The sequence below is a fragment of the Bufo bufo genome, chromosome 9 (genome assembly GCF_905171765.1).
Source record: "Bufo bufo chromosome 9, aBufBuf1.1, whole genome shotgun sequence".
In the NCBI taxonomy this organism is placed as follows: domain Eukaryota; kingdom Metazoa; phylum Chordata; class Amphibia; order Anura; family Bufonidae; genus Bufo; species Bufo bufo.
The window spans coordinates 22,243,154-22,260,010 of record NC_053397.1 but is presented as its reverse complement, the minus strand read 5'-3'; the positions used below and the strand labels follow the sequence as shown (position 1 = coordinate 22,260,010).

Below are 16,857 nucleotides of genomic sequence, written 5' to 3'. Positions count from 1 at the left end.
AAAAAAAAAAAAATCAAGCAAGTTAAACCTCTTACTGTGCAGCGAGCTCGTCAAATTGTTCATCAGGGCAGTATTTTCGAGGACGGCCTCTCTGAATATGGCGGCCACGTTTAAACTCTTCGTCATCAACAGTCCAAACGGACCCATACTCATCCTCTACTCTGATAAAGCACTTATGGAGGGAGAGATTGGTGCGAATGGCACCCTGGGACCAAGTACAAAGTGGGGAAAAAAGGGGGGGAAAGGGAGAACAGAAAGCAAAAAAGATGCGGAAGAATATGAAGCGAAAGGAGTCGGAACGAAAGAGGCAGCACAATGAACAAAGGGGAAAGGAAAAAACATAACAATGCATAAGCAAATGATCGGTGAGTGTTAATAGGCACAGGCACTTAAAAGCACTAAGTGATGATGCAGCATACACCAAAGCAAGCAGGACAGGGGTTCAGTGGTCAAATAAAATGGCAGGGGATGATGTATAGTGCCTCCCTCTGAGGAAGGTGAAGCATTGCGAGTGCAAACCTCAGGTACCATAACATACTACGCTAAGAAGTTTAAAGGATGGTGGACGTACCCACTGATCTTTTGTGGCCTCCTTTTTTGGAACTCTATTTCATCCACTGTCCATACTGCCCCTTTTACGTTTTCTACTCGCACAAAACACTTGTGTAGACTAAGATTATGGCGCACTGCATTCTGCAGCAGGGACAGGAGAAAAAAAAACATGTAGAGGTAAGCGCTCATCGTCAACAGAAATCATCATATCTCGATAGGAATCTATGTGGGCATGCAGATTCTCATAAGGGTTAGAAATCCTCTCTACCTCGCTCAAAAAGAGTGAAAAGGTCTTCTGGTGGGAGAAGCAATCCCTTTAGTCTTTTCATACGGACCAGACTGAATTCTTTACACTTCTTAGCATAAACTGGGTCAATAATATCACCAGTACGATAAGGCTCTGTAAAGAAGTGGTCTTTGGATCCACTACCAGAAGAGGCTACAAAACCTTCCCAGACATTCTGAACACAGTTAAATCAGTTACACATAGGGAGACGTGATACACGTAGGTTCACATAGCCCCTATTAAAGTGAATTCCACAAATGCTGGGGCTGCTCTTCAAAAGTAGACCAGTTGGGTCTCCAGACACCTTGGCTTTAGTAAATACTTGTATTCTTTTTGAATTAACAATTTTCTGGGTGTTTCTCTGTTTTTCCTCCTAGACGTGTATGAATATATGGACAACTGGGTGTTAAAAGTTAGGTGTGTTCTCCTACGACTGGACACGGTCAGACTATTTAAGGACACGCCTTGTTGGAAATGTATCCACAAAGTTCCAGGAGAAATCGCAGAGGAACGCCACAGCACAGAAGTCTAAGAATTGTTATTTCATGGGCATACAAGTATTTACTAAACGGACATGTCAGTAGAGATGTATGAATGATAGATGCAGTGGGGCTTTTGCAGCTGATGAATGTGGGGCCAATGCCTATTTAGATCTCAACGGATTATGTAGACTAAACCTTTTGACAAATAGCTACATCTACCCCTCATAATGTCTCAGGCCTTCCAACATATATTGTTTTCTAAAAACATTCTGCAATAAACAGAGTGGCAAAACAATTCTTTACTTACCATTTTAATACTTAAAGGGCATCTGTCAGCAGTTTTGTACCTATGACACTGGCTGACCTGTTACATGTTCACTTGGCGGCTGAAGGCATCTGTGTTGGTCCCATGTTCATGTGTGTCCGCATTGCTGATAAAAATGATGTTTTAATATATGCAAATAAGCCTCTAGGAGCAATGGGGGCGTGGCCGTTACACCTATAGACTCTGCTCTCTCGGCAACTGCGGCGCCTTCTGCACTTTGGTTGACAGGACCAGGCAGTGAAAACGTCATCACACCTGGACCCGTCAATCAAAGTGGATAGGACACAAGAGTTGCAGGAAACGCAGAGCCTCTAGGAGCCCCTCATTGCTCCTAGAAGCTAATTTGCAAACATTTAAACATCATTTTTCTCAGCAATGCGGGCACATATGAACATGGGACCAACACAGATGCCTTCAGCTGCCGAGTGCACATGTAACAGGTCAGCCAGTGTTATAGGTACAAAACTGCTGATAGATTCCCTTTGAATAGTTTTTTAGGAATAGGCCATCAAGATCTGATTGGTGGCGGTCCAACCCTCCCCAACTATGAATGGGCAACCAATCACCAAACTGTCAACTAGAAAAATATTTACCACCGGTAAAAAAATAAACGTATACTGCAAGAGTTTCTCTGCTTTGACATATCTTCTGAAGTCACTGACATGCGTGCCTCAACATAAAAAAAAAAATAGCACTTCCTAAAGTGCAAAAGTAATATTGCCCCCTTCCAACACACACTTCATATCAATATAAAGAACCAACTTCCCTCTTGGAAAAAGTGCAACCTAGGTAGCCTAAAAGGAGCAGCATTTTGGTTCTGCTCCAGTCTTTTCCCAACCAAGGCTTTAAAATGAATCTGGACAGAGCCAAACCATCATTGGATCATAAGTTGTCCAAGAGAAATGCTGATTTTTCCTTAAGCTGATTGCATCCTTAGGACGCATAATGGGATCCACACCAAATGTTAAATGAAATATGCATGGTCCATTCTAATGGGATTCCCTCTGAGAAGCTATGAACCAAAAGGCATGGTACATGGAAGAGTACACAGGCCATCTCCTGGCATGACTTATCAGAAGACATGTAAAAATAGAGATACTATCTTGCCTATCATGCATAAAATCTAAAATTACATTTAACCCAATATAATACATAAACTATGTCTTGTGTTTTACATTAGCCAAGTTATATGAAAGTTTCTCTAGTGCAGGCATGCTCAACCTGCGGCCCTCCAGCTGTTGTAAAACTACAACTCCCACAATGCCCTGCTGTAGGCTGTTCGGGCATGCTGGGAGTTGTAGTTTTGCAACAGCTGGAGGGCCGCAGGTTGAGCATGGCTGGTCTAGTGATAATTATAAAATGTTGACTTTTCTTCTACACTCACTTGTGGGTCAATGGATATAGACCCTTTCATATATTCAACACCCACTTAAATTTTTGAACAAGCTGATCCTTACCTTCCACGTTGCTGCATTGCGTCGGAAGTAAGCAAACATTCGTGTGAACCAATTGTAGATTTCATTTAGTGTTAGTTGCTTCTCTGGAGATTCCAGAATTGCCTAAATAAATCATAATAAAAAATAAATAAATAGTATTTTTATTTTTTTTTAAATACAGAATTGCCTAAATAAATGATAATAAAATAAAAAAAAACTAATTTTATTTGTTAAAAATGACAATATTTTAACAATTTTTATTTTTTAACATGAAAATAAGAAAAAATACAAAAATAATAATTTACCATTCTAGCTAAAAATACACACATATAAATCATGTCCAGATGTTTCAAAAATGCATCATTTGGCAGAAGGTAAAAAAATAAATAAAAAAAATAAACCAGACTTCACAACACGATCTGAGATTAATACTGCTATTTAACAGTTCAATGACAGCATTCAAAATGGAATTATCTAATTGTTTTGAGTTTTTATTTCTGTTTCCTGGTAGAAATATTAATTTATCAGTCATTCACAAAGCAGGATCAAAGAAAAATGCAAAACATTTCACCAGCTGATTACAGCTCAGTAATTATTTAGAGCTCAGATTAATTCTAGGGATCAGAGATTACGGTAGTTTGTGATAATTGACTTGCCATCTTTAAACAGCCTCATTTTCACTGTTGTGTGAAATGAATTTTCTAATAATCACATTGCATTGTAATACTTAATCAAAAGCAATTACGTTAGATATTGCTGTTTTGAAAATTCTCATGCAAAAAAAAGGGGGGTTTGGATTCGTGCAAATATTGGAGTTTTACAGAGATGTATACATAAACAGGTGGGCGTGAATACTTTTGAAATTTTGCAACACTGTAAAACATACAAAACTATGGCCACAGAATCATTGGTAATCTCTGGGCTGAAACAGAAGGCAAGGAGATGCTGAAGAGACACTGTTTGTGTCTTCCAGGAGTCAAATAAGTTTTCACTTTGCCTATTATAATACAGAGAATTCAATTATAATAACAATGACTGAATAGTAGCAATCAGACCAAAGGCCAAACTTTGATAATGAGTCTACAGGCTAATTTTTTCTTCTCTGGGACTGTAAAATTTGGAGCAAAAAACCCAGGAATTCATGGGAAATTCGACTCACACTTAAAGGGGCTCTCCAGCTAGTAATTTTAAAAAACTAAAAAACAACAACAAAAAGAATACTCACCTCAACGATCCCGCTGTTCCCCTGCCTCTGTAATTTATTCTCCCTCTCAACACAGAAGCGTGGCCCTTTACCAATCACTGATTGTAATGGGTCAGATGCCTGTGATTAGCTGAGTGGCCACTTTTTTGTCGAGAGGAGCCAGGAGAAGTATAGACTGGACCAAGGAAGCATTGGAACTGGAACAGCACCAGATTGAGGAGTATAGATTTTTTTAAATGTTTTTGACAATTATATCGGCTGATACATAGTCGTAACTACTGACCTAATATCTCACTTCAACTCATGATGGTTAGAACATACAACCATATCAAAGCAAGTTTTACTGACCATAAATAAACTATTCACCAAAATAAGACCATTAGCGGAACCATCATTATGGACATGGTAAGATGTCAGAGGCCGCTAGGTTTTAGCGCAAACTTGTGTAGATGCCCAGGCACGTGCATTCAGGTGGCAAACAAAGGCATATGTCAGGGCTCAATGGGCCTTGACGAGCCCATGGTGATCTGAGTAAAAAAGCTCTATGCTTATCGAGGTATGGGTGAAGTAGGGTGTGACCACATACACCTTGTGCCAGCCCTTACCAATACCCAGTCTGACCTGCTTGCTTAAAAATAGCAACAGCATAAATGTAGATAAATGTGGATAACTGATGACAAGATTAACTCTGTGCTCTAAAAATGAAATGCAGAAACCGAGACCTTACTCATGCGATGTCTTTTCACAGCGCAATGGCACTTACCTGCCTAATTAAGGATGCGTACGTGAAGGGTGGTCTGACTTCTGCATTTTTGTAAAACTCTTGATTCTGTGCAATATCTGCCATTAAATAAATAAAAATAAAACAATTTAAAAAATTGTCCTTATGGAGGTGAAAGCAAAGATGGGTAATGCTACTTTCACTTCTGTGGCCAGGAGTTTCGGCCGGCATTGCCGACAGACAATGGCAGGAATCGGCCAGGTCTCTGCCGGACCATTTTTATAGTCAATGGGGTCCGGCAGAAAGGAGGCAGTATCTGGCAATGCCGGATCCGGGAAGCTCTGCCACAGATGTGAAACTGTATATTTAGGCATGTGTTTGCTCGAAAAGCAAAAAAGAGCGCACTATAGGGTAGTATTTTCCAGATTTGTGGAACTGATTAGAGGAGCAAAAAATGGAGGCTCACCTTATAGAGTTGTGCTATGAGTAGGCACAACTCTACTGTAGGCTTGTAGGGATTATGTGTCTGGTAATAAGGTGTGCAGTCGTTGCGTCCAGGAACTTCAGGAGATGAGGCCCAATTCTCTCCAAAGGAGTTGCAATGTGGATGTAGCAGGACCGCAAGATGGCGCAATAACACCGCCCAGGACACTTGAATGTAGGATAAATAATCTTCTTCTTTATTGAATAATCTTTTAGCCAGGTAAAACTACATGTTTCAGGGATGCTCAGGTCCACTTCATCAAGTTAAAATGGCTTAATGGTCAGTATGAGGTGTACACAGGTATTTAACCCCAAAAAAACTCCAAAAACAGCACCTGTTTTTTATGTTAAATACCTGTGTACACCTCATACTTACCATTAAGCCATTTTAACTTGATGAAGGGGACCTAAGCATCCCTGAAACGCGTAGTTTTACCTGGCTAAAAGATTATTCAATAAAGAAGAAGATTATTTATCCTACATTCAAGTGTCCTGGGCGGTGTTATTGCGCCATCTTGCAGTCCTGCTCCATCCACCTAAATTGTAGCTCTGCCGAAGTTGTTCCGCTATACAGTGGCTTATTACTAAGCCAAGACTTTAACACCTTCTGTACTGGCAAAGAATTGATTCTATAATAAGAAAGGTCAACTTACCAGAAGAGATGGGAACGTTGTATTTGTCGGAGTACCGCCTCCGTATGGGTCCCACATTGTGGATGCTGGTGGTAGTGATAACAGATGGTCCCTGGCTTAGAGGAGTGAGTGGTGTCGTTGGGGTGGTAGGTGTATGAGGTAAGCTTTGTGGGGAAGGTTCTGATGCAGTCTTTGAAAGTGTGGCACTGGATACCAGGTTCAGCTGTAGATACGCAAGTAGAAGGTAATTAACTAGTTATCTCAAACCAGCCAAACTAAAGACATGTTTTGGATCTTAACTGAAATATACGTTTTAAATGATCAAAGAGTACACAAATTAGTACATGTCAACCAAATCAGAGATCCCTCTAAAAGGAATCCATCTGTAGACAGATGTTCTGGGGTTCTTGCCTTTCATCACTAGATAGCAAAGTACTGGCTAACAGGATGAAATGCCTTAAATGCAGCTCAAGGAAGGTACATACTGGGTCTCCCTGAAGAAACCCAACAGGTTTAGGGAGACTTTTTTTCAAGGCAATGATCCATGGGTAAAAAGTATGCAAGTTAGCTCTTGTCAGCTAAACCAGAGACTCCTCTGAATGGAAGTGTGATTCATCTGTACACAGCTGTTTTTGGGTCCTTGACACTCATCTGTACAGATAAGAGTACTCGTTGACAGGATAAGATGCCTTACATTCAGCTCAGAGAAGGTACTGGGTTCTCACTGAAGAAACCCAGCAGGTAAATGGAGATTTATTTCCAGGCAATGCTCCATGAGAAACCCAAACTAGAGACTTCTCCAAAAGGAAGAGCAGCCCATCTCAGTTGTTTCAGTTTTCTTGACCCTCGTAGTACCGAGTGGGGTACTAGTTGACTGGTATTGCTGTTTTGAGGTTCGAAGGGCAAGAACCACAAAATTACTGTCTACATGTGGGTCACTCTTCCTGTTGATAGAGTCTCTGGTTTGGCTGGACATTTTTTCCCATGAAGCATTGCCTGAAGACGATCAAAGAGACCATGGATGAAGGGGAACAGTCTTATCACGAGAACAAGGTAGCTGTGAACTTGCACAGCAGTAGGGAATAGGAATGGGTCACGTTGCTCTCTCCTAGGTGGTTGGAAATGGAAGGTGTGGAGGCAATGATTCAGACATACTCCGGCTCTCAGTCCTTGGATATAGGACATAAGATGGTGTATACCAACACTAGAAGAAGATGGGCGCCTTGTTATTTTTTATCTTTCTATAAACCATTGTATGGGATAGACAATTTCAGTAAGCAATTATGTAAAACCTTAAGTAATGGTGCCAACAATTCATTTGCCGTCTCGCCAGCGCGATCTACAACCCACAGAAGTGAATGGCAATCCACTAATAGATCATTGTGACACTTGGATATTTAAAGCATGACTACGCCATGTTAATTCTGGGGCAGACTTTAAACAAGCTGCCACCGTATATATGTTCGACATGCAACACTTTGCGCCCCACATGGAATTTAAATAGAACGTCAACCCAATGTTTAGCTTTCAAAGGAAATGTGTAAACTCTGCCTTCGTAAATAGCGAGCGGCTCCGGGATTGAAATCTTGAGCTGGCATGTGCTCATTTCGGGGCAGCACTTGCAGGGTTCTAATATTAGTTCTACAAAGTTCATTTTGATTTTTTTTTTTTTTTATACGCCAAACCTATTTTTGAGGTTTATCCAGACCATATAAATCAAACACCACATACAAAATCATGTTAAATTCGGCAATCAGTCAGTCTTATTACAATGTCAGGCTTTTATTTATTTTATTTTTTTTCCTTCACAATAAATTAGCTATAAGTATAATATATATATATTTAAAAAAAAAAAACATAACGGTATTACTGCCATTAAACATAATTTGCCAGTCTAACGGTGGAATAGTGTAACCGGTGCCAAAAATATGAGGTCATGTTGAGGAAAGGTACAATATATGGTATTACTCAAGAGAACCTTGGTGTTTCATTAATTGATTCCAAAGAATGGTACCTTATCAGAGAATAATTTTAAAATCAATTTAGTAAAGGACACAGGTCTATCGGGATTGGGGGGAGGGGAGGCATCACTACCTTTCATAGTAAGGAAATGCTACATTAAAGTGATAGGACTTCTTTATTTCCTTCAATCTTTAAAAAAAAAAAAAAAAAAAAATAGACTCATTTACAAGGAATTTTACCCAGACAAGTTCTGAACTGCAGCTCTTCCCCATGCGTGACCTTTAGAGTTTATCAATATACCTCAACTTGTATTACAAGCCAGTTCTCTGTGTGATGCGAGCTGTGATTTAATGATAATCCCCGGAGAACAGACAAGTAATGCCGCCTTTTAACAGTTTATTATGGAAATGTGTCATTTATTTTTTTCTTGCTAAATAGGATACAGATGTTGATTTGGAACAAGCCGAACAAAGACGCACGTGCACTTGGTACGATTTCATTCAGTCAGGACACATGGGGGGGGTGGGGGGGGGGTCCTATTGTTGTTAATATCTTATGTTGCACTTTAAAAAAAAAAATTGTAAATTTGTAATCCTTGGTAAGAATTGCGAGTTAAAGGGGTTGTCCCACCAAAAATAGTCTACGTTTTTCCAACCAGCACCTACCGGTAGATCTGAATCCTTTTCTAAAGGGATGCAATTAAAATTTAGTGTAGCCAGTGTATTCGGTAAAATGTATAGCGCTACCTGCTGTTTGCTCTTTCCTTTTTTTTCTCTGTCCACCTCGCTGAGATGGTCGCACATGCTCCGTTCCGTCTTTCAACTGCCACCAGCAATATCTTTTGTCAAAAGCAGTGACAGTTACAGGGAGAGAGCTGCAGCAGAAAGGACAGACCCCCTAAGCTATGATAGGGACAGCTGCTGCAGAAAGGACAGACCCCCTGAGCTATGATAGGGACAGCTGCTGCAGAAAGAATAAGCTACCAATTTGATAAAAATCTAGCAGAGAAACTATAGAAATGAATGAGGAGATTTTTGGATCCATGTGAGGTACAAGGCTGGTTCTGGCTTTGTTAGAAAGAGATTATCATGTACTACATGATGTCTGATTTTCACGTTTTACATTAATCATGGGATAATCCCTGTAAGTCCCAGTTTCTATGTTAAAAGGTATTTCCATCCTTAAGTAATACTGGTTTTCTTCATTTCAGTAGCCAACCTGGACATTTTCTTGCCTACTTGTTAAAAGGGTCCAATGATCATAAGGTGTCCCACCAATGAAAAGTTGTAATCTGAGCATGAATCAGGCGGCAGATGTTTAATTCCTCTGCAGCGCCACCACAGGGCAAATGAAGCATTACACATTTCCTATTGAAATCAGTAGCCTGTATTTTCAATATATGAATAGGGCAGGTTCACCAGAGCAAAGAGACTTTCTTTGTATCAGCTAGCCACCTAGGCCAATAGATAAGGGGCTGAACTGGGGATCTCCTCTTTTAACTTGGACTCCCTAATGGGGAAAGGATTTTCTACACCAGACAACCACTAAAGTTTCTATCAGACATTGATTAGATCCACCACTACAGGAATTACTCTACAAGACCTTACAATACAATATGGCAGCTACCTCAGTGCATGTGTCTACGTCTATAATGTTGCTAGACCACCAGTTCCAGGCTAGGTTCAAATTTGTGATGTGGCTTTTGTCCATCATGAAAGAAACAGTGTTATGCTAGACCCATGAAATGATGGAGACTACCGATGTCCCATGAAGACCATTGACTTATAATGGGATACACTGGGTTTTGGCATGGTGTCCATGATTTTTTGCATTCAGTGAACTTTTTGCAATCAAATATAATGGAATATGAGATGGATCTTCCAGTGCAAATGTAAACAAAAACATTGGGGGAAATGTGGAGCAGTGTCATATCCCCAAGTCTATAGAGTCTAGTTGACATTGTATTCCTGCAACTTCTCTGAACTTGGCGGTAACCATAGGGCATGCAGAGACAAGGGACATTTGGCAGATTTTTGGGGCTCCAAACAAAGTTAAGTCTGGGGGCCCCACCGTTGCACCTCCTGGAACTTCTGCTACTGATCTACAACTGGGAAGGGCTACCCTCCACCTCCTATGTCTGACCCTTTAGTCATTTATATATATATATATTTTGAAACAGTTTTATTCAGGTAAAATACAATACAGCAATAGTTCTTGTCATTAGCAATATACATCCCATGTAAATGTCATCATATACTCTCCAGAAACCACAAAAAAGAATCAGGTAATATATAGCAATAATCGCATAGCAAGCATATCCCTTATTTTCATTTTTCTCCCCTTCCCTAAAATAACTAATTTCCCCAACCCGAAACAAGACAGACAAAACTATCGGTCATAACCTCATCATTAATGGTACTTGCGCAGACATAATTTATTAGTCAATATACCTATCTACAGGTGAGTAACTCCCTTGGATCTTAACCTCCTGAAAGAGACTCGCGTTCGTATCTCTAGCTTCCCTAACGTCCCTTTAATTTGTTCCTCTAGATACCACTTGGTGTGGCAGAACGGTTTAGTCCTTTTTTTTCAGCCTTCCACTCGTGGCTAGCAGGGGGCCCCATGATCTTTGGAGGCCAAAGTATTTGCTTGGTTTGTGTGGTGGCAAAGTCCACCCCTGGTTGCACCTAGGTTGTGAGGGAGTCTAGAATGGCCCTCTGCCCTACAAGAGGAGACCGGTACTATAAATGGCAGATCATAGTTGGAGGCTCATTACGTATTAAACAGGAGCTGCCTTCTTCTACACCACTGGAGAACATTATCAGAAAGCTGAAAGATTCATGACCCTACTGAACTGAAACGCGGTGGAGCTATCAAACAATCAGAACGAATAGAGTTTCCCTGGGTTTAAAGAGCAGATTTCACAAAGCAAACAAGGAGGTGTGGAAAGGGGTGGGGAAGGAAGTAAAAAAAAAAAAAAAGGTTGAATTAACGGACTTGACAAATGACATCGATTCGCGCCCACCCCTGGGCTGCCACTAACTCAAGACGGGGGTAAGCAGCCAATCTGGGCTAATTACCAGCTGAAATTGTATTGTAAGGACTCTAATTAGGAGATGTTTATGGAGGTGAACCGAAGATTAAACACTGCATATGAATGACCCCTGACGTCGGGGAGGAGCGGGTGCAGAGTGTTGCCGGAATATTTGGTCGAAACAGTAATGGCATGTTAAAGCAGGGAGGCAGCAATATTTGGAATAATAGCTATGAGGTAAACTAATTAAAAAGACGGAACCTGAAGGAAGACTGCGGCTTTACTGCAGCTGAGGCTGTTCCAAAACAAAGTGCCAAATCTCAACAGCAAAGCAGCAGTCGAGTGGAAAATGTCTGCCTGACCTCTGCTCCCGCTATTAATTTGCAGGAAAACTAATGACACATATACATATTCCCACAAAATTGTTCTAATTGCTAATTTGCCAAAGGAGCCCAGTTTCCAAATTAAACATGACTGCAATCTGTGAGGAAAGAGAGAACAAAAAGCAGGAGCTGGGAGCGCAGGGCGTTTCATCTTCCACATCTATTTGTAGGCTTAACCGACAATTTGATGAAATGCTGACCTTGTCAATTGCTATTGAAGTGTTTTATACATATATATTTTTTATTTTTTTATGGATAGTGAGATTTCATGTGCGGAAAGTTCCTGTGGTTTCCTAGAGAAGATGTGAGGGAGAATTTTATAATGTGACCAGCCAGTATGCCAGACACTTAACCAAGGGGAAGCCATTTTTTGGCTACTGTTGTATTTTGCATGTCAATTCAATGGGAATAAGCCCTAGTGCCTCAAACAAAAGTAGTTGCTATAAAAAAAAAAAAAGCCACTTGCAGAGATCCTCCAGGAACCCCCTCCCTAAGGGCTCATGCACATGAACGTATGTCCGCATCAGTATGTCCGTTTCGTGGCCCCGCAAAAAAATAGAACATGTCCTATTCTTGTCCATTTTACGGACAAGGCTAAGACAGTTCTATAGAGGCCAGGAAGTTCCGTTCTGCAAAATGCAGAACACACGCGGCCGGTATCCGTGTTTTGCAGACAGCAAAAACGGATACGGTTGTGTTCATGAGCCCTAAGGCTTATTTGCTTCAGTATATGTGTCAGAATTACCTAATAATCTTTCTTTTCTCACTGGGGGTTTATTAATCTATACTTTATAATGATTCTGTCTTTGCCGTTATAGAAATAAGCACTCCATTCACTGACTTGCTGTCAAGCTGATGATGGGCGTGTGTAGGTGGGAGGGACAGAGCAGCAGCCCAAACCAATCAGGATACAGGAGGTGTGTCTCAGGCTACCACACACTCCCAGTAGACACTGTAGCCAACCCGTAGTCATAGATCACAGCTCTATCCTAATAGAACGGAGCTGAAAAGGCAGCCAAAAAGCACAATCTGAGACTTCTATTATGACGGAATGAATAACGGAATGCCTCTAAAAGGCATTCCGTTATGCATTCCGTCATAGAATTGTGTTATGGTCCGTGGTAATTAATCCATAACGCAATTCCCCTTTTACCAGTAAACGAATTTCAAAATATGAAATTTGCTCATCTCCAGTCATCAGCATCTGATCGGTGGGGGTCCGACACCTGGGACCCCCGCCAATTAGCTGTTTGAGAAGGCACCGGCGCTCGCAGTAGGCAAGCATAATTTTCCATCGACGTGCTGCACATGGACTGCAAATGAACCCATACGAGTGAATAGTGTAATTCACACCTCTGCTCTGCTACATGTACCAAGTGTCAGGAACTCAGGCCATGCACTATTCTGGTTCTAGTCTTGTGGTACAGACCTGGAGACAATTGTCTCTGGCAGTCACCAGCTCCATGTCCTACACGAATACTCAGATCTCAGTAAATGCTAAAAACCATCTGTGTTCTGTGGACTTAAGATAGATTACTTTTTGCATGGCCATCTGTATCTGGCCTTAAAGGGGTTGTCCAGGATTTACAAGTACTGGCCCATCCTCAGGTAGGCCACCAGAATTTGACCAGCAGGGTTCAACACCCTGCAGCCCCATAGCTCAGCTGTTCTGAAGTAGCTCTGGTGCCTACACAGCTCTGTCCAAGTGAACGGGAGTAGTAACCAGCTCCATCCACAACATAGTAGACAGAGTTGTGTCGTTCTGGTGCCAACTTCCGGCACCAGAGCTACTCTGAAACAGTTGACCGGAAGAGGCGAGGGGTGTCGCTGATTAGATATTGATTGCCTATCCTGAGGATAGGTCATCACTTGTAAATTCCTAGACAACCCCTTTAAAATATCAGTATGTTTTTGGACTTTGGAAGGATATTGAAGTACCCAGAGGAAACCCATGCAAACACTAGGAGAATATACAAACTCCAGGTGTTGCCAATGGGCAGTTTTGAACCCAGGACCCCAGTGACTCAAGGCAACAGTGCTGATCTTTGAGTCTCCAACTGTACAATGTGACTACACGTGACGTGGACACGTCTGTAAAGGGTTAGCTGCCGTTTTGGTAATTATTTCACAAAAAATTTAAGTGATGAGCTACACAATTCTGTATTCAAATAAAAAAAAATTTAATCATATTCATGGGCACAGTTTATTAACTTGTATTTTATTTTTTTATTTTTTGTCTCTGTGTTCAATTTGTGAATTATATGTCAATATAAAGAATAATTTTATTCTCTTTTCTTGGCTAAAAGATCTCTTTAAAATGATGAATGAGTCATCAGTAATTTTCATAAACAGGCAGTGATGTAAACCCCTAATCAAAATGGATTTCCATTAACTGTCCCGCTTAGTACACATAATTGTATCTTTTTTGTTTTTCCTAAATGTATTACATGAGAAGACTAGCCAGAGATCATGAGGACCGGCTTATATCTTTCCTTAAATAAAGATGCGTTTTAACCCTTTTACAGGGTGTAGCATCACCGGAACACATCACCCCTACCAACAAAATTTGCCAGCCCGGTGTTCACTTGCATGCTCCAGGGCACAAATTTCTGCCATTAGCCGCGCCAGTCTGCTTAGGGTCAGGATTGATGATTTAATAGCACTGAGATTCTGGGCTTTAATCACTACAGATTGGAGACTGGTTGGAAAGATAGGCAATGATGAGCAGCAAGATGACAATTTTAAAAGGGACAACCCCTGTCATTTGAGGCCACTGGAAAAAAAAATGTTAGCAGTAGCTAACAAATTTCAGTTTGCTTAATTCTAATATTTTCTAATTATTGCATAGCCAGTATATATTATCTTACTAGTTAGCAAGCCACTTTATTTTAATATTTTTTTTTTTTTACTCAATTTAAAATACTCATAACTGTATAAAAAGAAGAATAAAAAAATAAATAAAATGAAGAGAAAAAGACAGCAACATAGAATAACTATTAACCCTTTTCTTAAGGGATTGGCCACTTTTGGGCGGTTTCCACCTGCCTTCTGGGCAGTCCTGCAAAGAAAAGCACACTTACCAGCTCCTTCACTTCCCAGCCTCGGCTGCCTCGCTTAGGGGCCCCACTGTCAATATCGGCTTTGACACCACTACAGCCAATCAGTAGCTTCCCAAAGGTGGCCAACCACTTTAGGGCTGAACAGTCTTTTTAGTTGTTTTTCTCAAGTTTTGTATTGGTATTCTTAACTATTGTTGAGCGAACTTCTGTTTTAAGTTCGGCGTCTAAAGTTCGGCTTCCGGTTAGCGGAGAATCCAGATATGGATTCAGAATTCCGTTGTGGTCCGTGGTAGCGGAATCAATAATTGGCCATTATTGATTCCGCTACCACGGACCACAACGGAATTCGGAATCCATATCGGGATTCTCCGCTAACCGGAAGCCGAACTTTAGACGCCGAACTTAAACAGAAGTTCGCTCAACACTATTCTTAACCAATTTTTGTGTCAAAAACATTGCCGCCAAATGGTACCATGAAGTCTTTAGCAAATAGTGAAAAGTCTGCATACACAGCATTTTCGTTTTGAGGTTTTCAGGTAATTTTTTTACAACACTGTGTGTTTGTATGGTGACTTCACTGACATTTTTCACTAAGGGCTCTTGCCCACGATTATGGTTTTTGTCCGCATCGCGGACAAGGATTGGACAGTTCTCCCAGCTGCACACAGCGCATAGGGCCGGTATGCATGTTTTGCGGATATGCAATTTGCGGACCGCAAAAACAGCTACGGTCGTGTGCATGAGCCCTAAAAGTGATTAAAAAAGTTAGAAAAAAAGTATATATATATTTACAAGCAATTAAAAATGCTGACACTCAGTGTTAAGGAGACTTAACAGTAGCGAATTTCATCCTCCTCCTCAAAAAAAGATAGGCAACGTGAAATAAATGGAAGTATTTATTCATGTTTTTGCTTTTGCTGGCTGCACAAATATTAAAATCTAAACCATATAATTCAAGCATTTAATGTTACGTTATTAGTTAACCAATGTTCCAGTGCAGTTTTATGGGACATTTAATTGCCCGTGCTTATTTCTATTTATCATATATTTTTGTTTCTTTTTTTTTTTTTTTTTTTTTACTTTTTAGGGAAAAAAATAACCTTAATTGCTTTCCGCTTAGAGTGAAAAGAAATACTGTACACAGAATGGGATATTTAACCAAGCATTTGATTTGAAAATGTTATTTTAAATGTTTTAGGTCAAGTCTGCATTTGGTGAACTGTCGGAAAAACTTAATTACTGCTCAGTCATTAGAAAAAAAATGATATCGCCTCTTTCATGGATGACAGTTGTGTGACGTTTGGGAATACTGAAAAAGCAATTATCCCCAGATACAATATACAAAATATTGTTGACAACTTTTCTAATTAAAATATAGTTCTGGATTTTTATAGACACCTCAAGCGTCCTATGGAAGCAAATCACAAACTGTTCAAGGTGAATTTCGATTGTCAAAAAAAATTATGGTAATTTTTTTTCCACGTTAGGGCCCAGGTCCACAGTCATATCACAGATCCCTGTTGGACCAATCAATAAAAAAGCAGCCACATCCTGCTGCAAGTCTATACTCTACTTCTACAGGCCTCAGATTTTACAAGACGACAGCAAAAAGTTTTGTCCTTTATATTCTGTGAAACTCTATAAAAAAATAAAAAATAAAAATCACACATGCCTCTCTATGGAGGTATTCTTTCCTAGATGTACTGATTCCTTATGAAGGAGCCTTACAGTGGCAAATAGAGCATCTAAGGACTATTATATGGACCACTAGGGACTCTATGTGCTTTATTGCCTTTATAATGCAGCCAAAAACTACAAAAATGACTGACCTGGAATAATTTTATTACTAATAATCAATTGGCCTAATTTGATAGTTAACATCAGTCAATACAATATTTATTGGGCATAGAAGACTCTACTGAGTGCAGAAGACTAGGTGAACCAATATCAAAAACTAACAGAGTACAAAAACATCTAATCCCTTCAATTTTCCTGATCTAAATCTGGGACTGAGGAACAGAATGGTTCAATGTGCAGCCACTAAAAAAAGAAGATATTAGAGCTGCAAATTTAGGCCACAGCTAAAGGACATCTATTTCCTCCAGCCTCACTGGTAGAAGGTGGTATTAAGTTGGTATCCACCAAGTGCTTTGGGTCATGTCTATTAGATGTTGCAGCCTTCATGGCTCCATGTTGCTTCAGCTGTAGGCTAAAGATATTAACATGCAGCCTACTGATGTGTACACATTGCCCTAAAAGTTTTCCCCTAAAAAGAATATTTTGGTATTTCATCCTATA

At 40.3% G+C, this 16,857-nt stretch overlaps 1 protein-coding gene across 12 annotated transcripts in view; it reads right to left on the bottom strand.

Annotated features, from left to right (window-relative positions):
• FOXP1 (forkhead box P1) overlaps positions 1 to 16,857 on the bottom strand; it is a 655,361-nt gene that overhangs the window by 17,434 nt on the left and 621,070 nt on the right. For all 12 annotated transcript variants that reach the window (XM_040408625.1, XM_040408629.1, XM_040408630.1 and 9 more), the window contains 4 exons: positions 6,143 to 6,344; positions 5,049 to 5,125; positions 3,103 to 3,204; positions 572 to 693 (listed from right to left, as the gene is read on the bottom strand). In XM_040408625.1, coding sequence (XP_040264559.1) covers positions 572 to 693; positions 3,103 to 3,204; positions 5,049 to 5,125; positions 6,143 to 6,344 — 503 coding nt within the window. The remainder of the gene's footprint in view (positions 1 to 571; positions 694 to 3,102; positions 3,205 to 5,048; positions 5,126 to 6,142; positions 6,345 to 16,857) is intronic.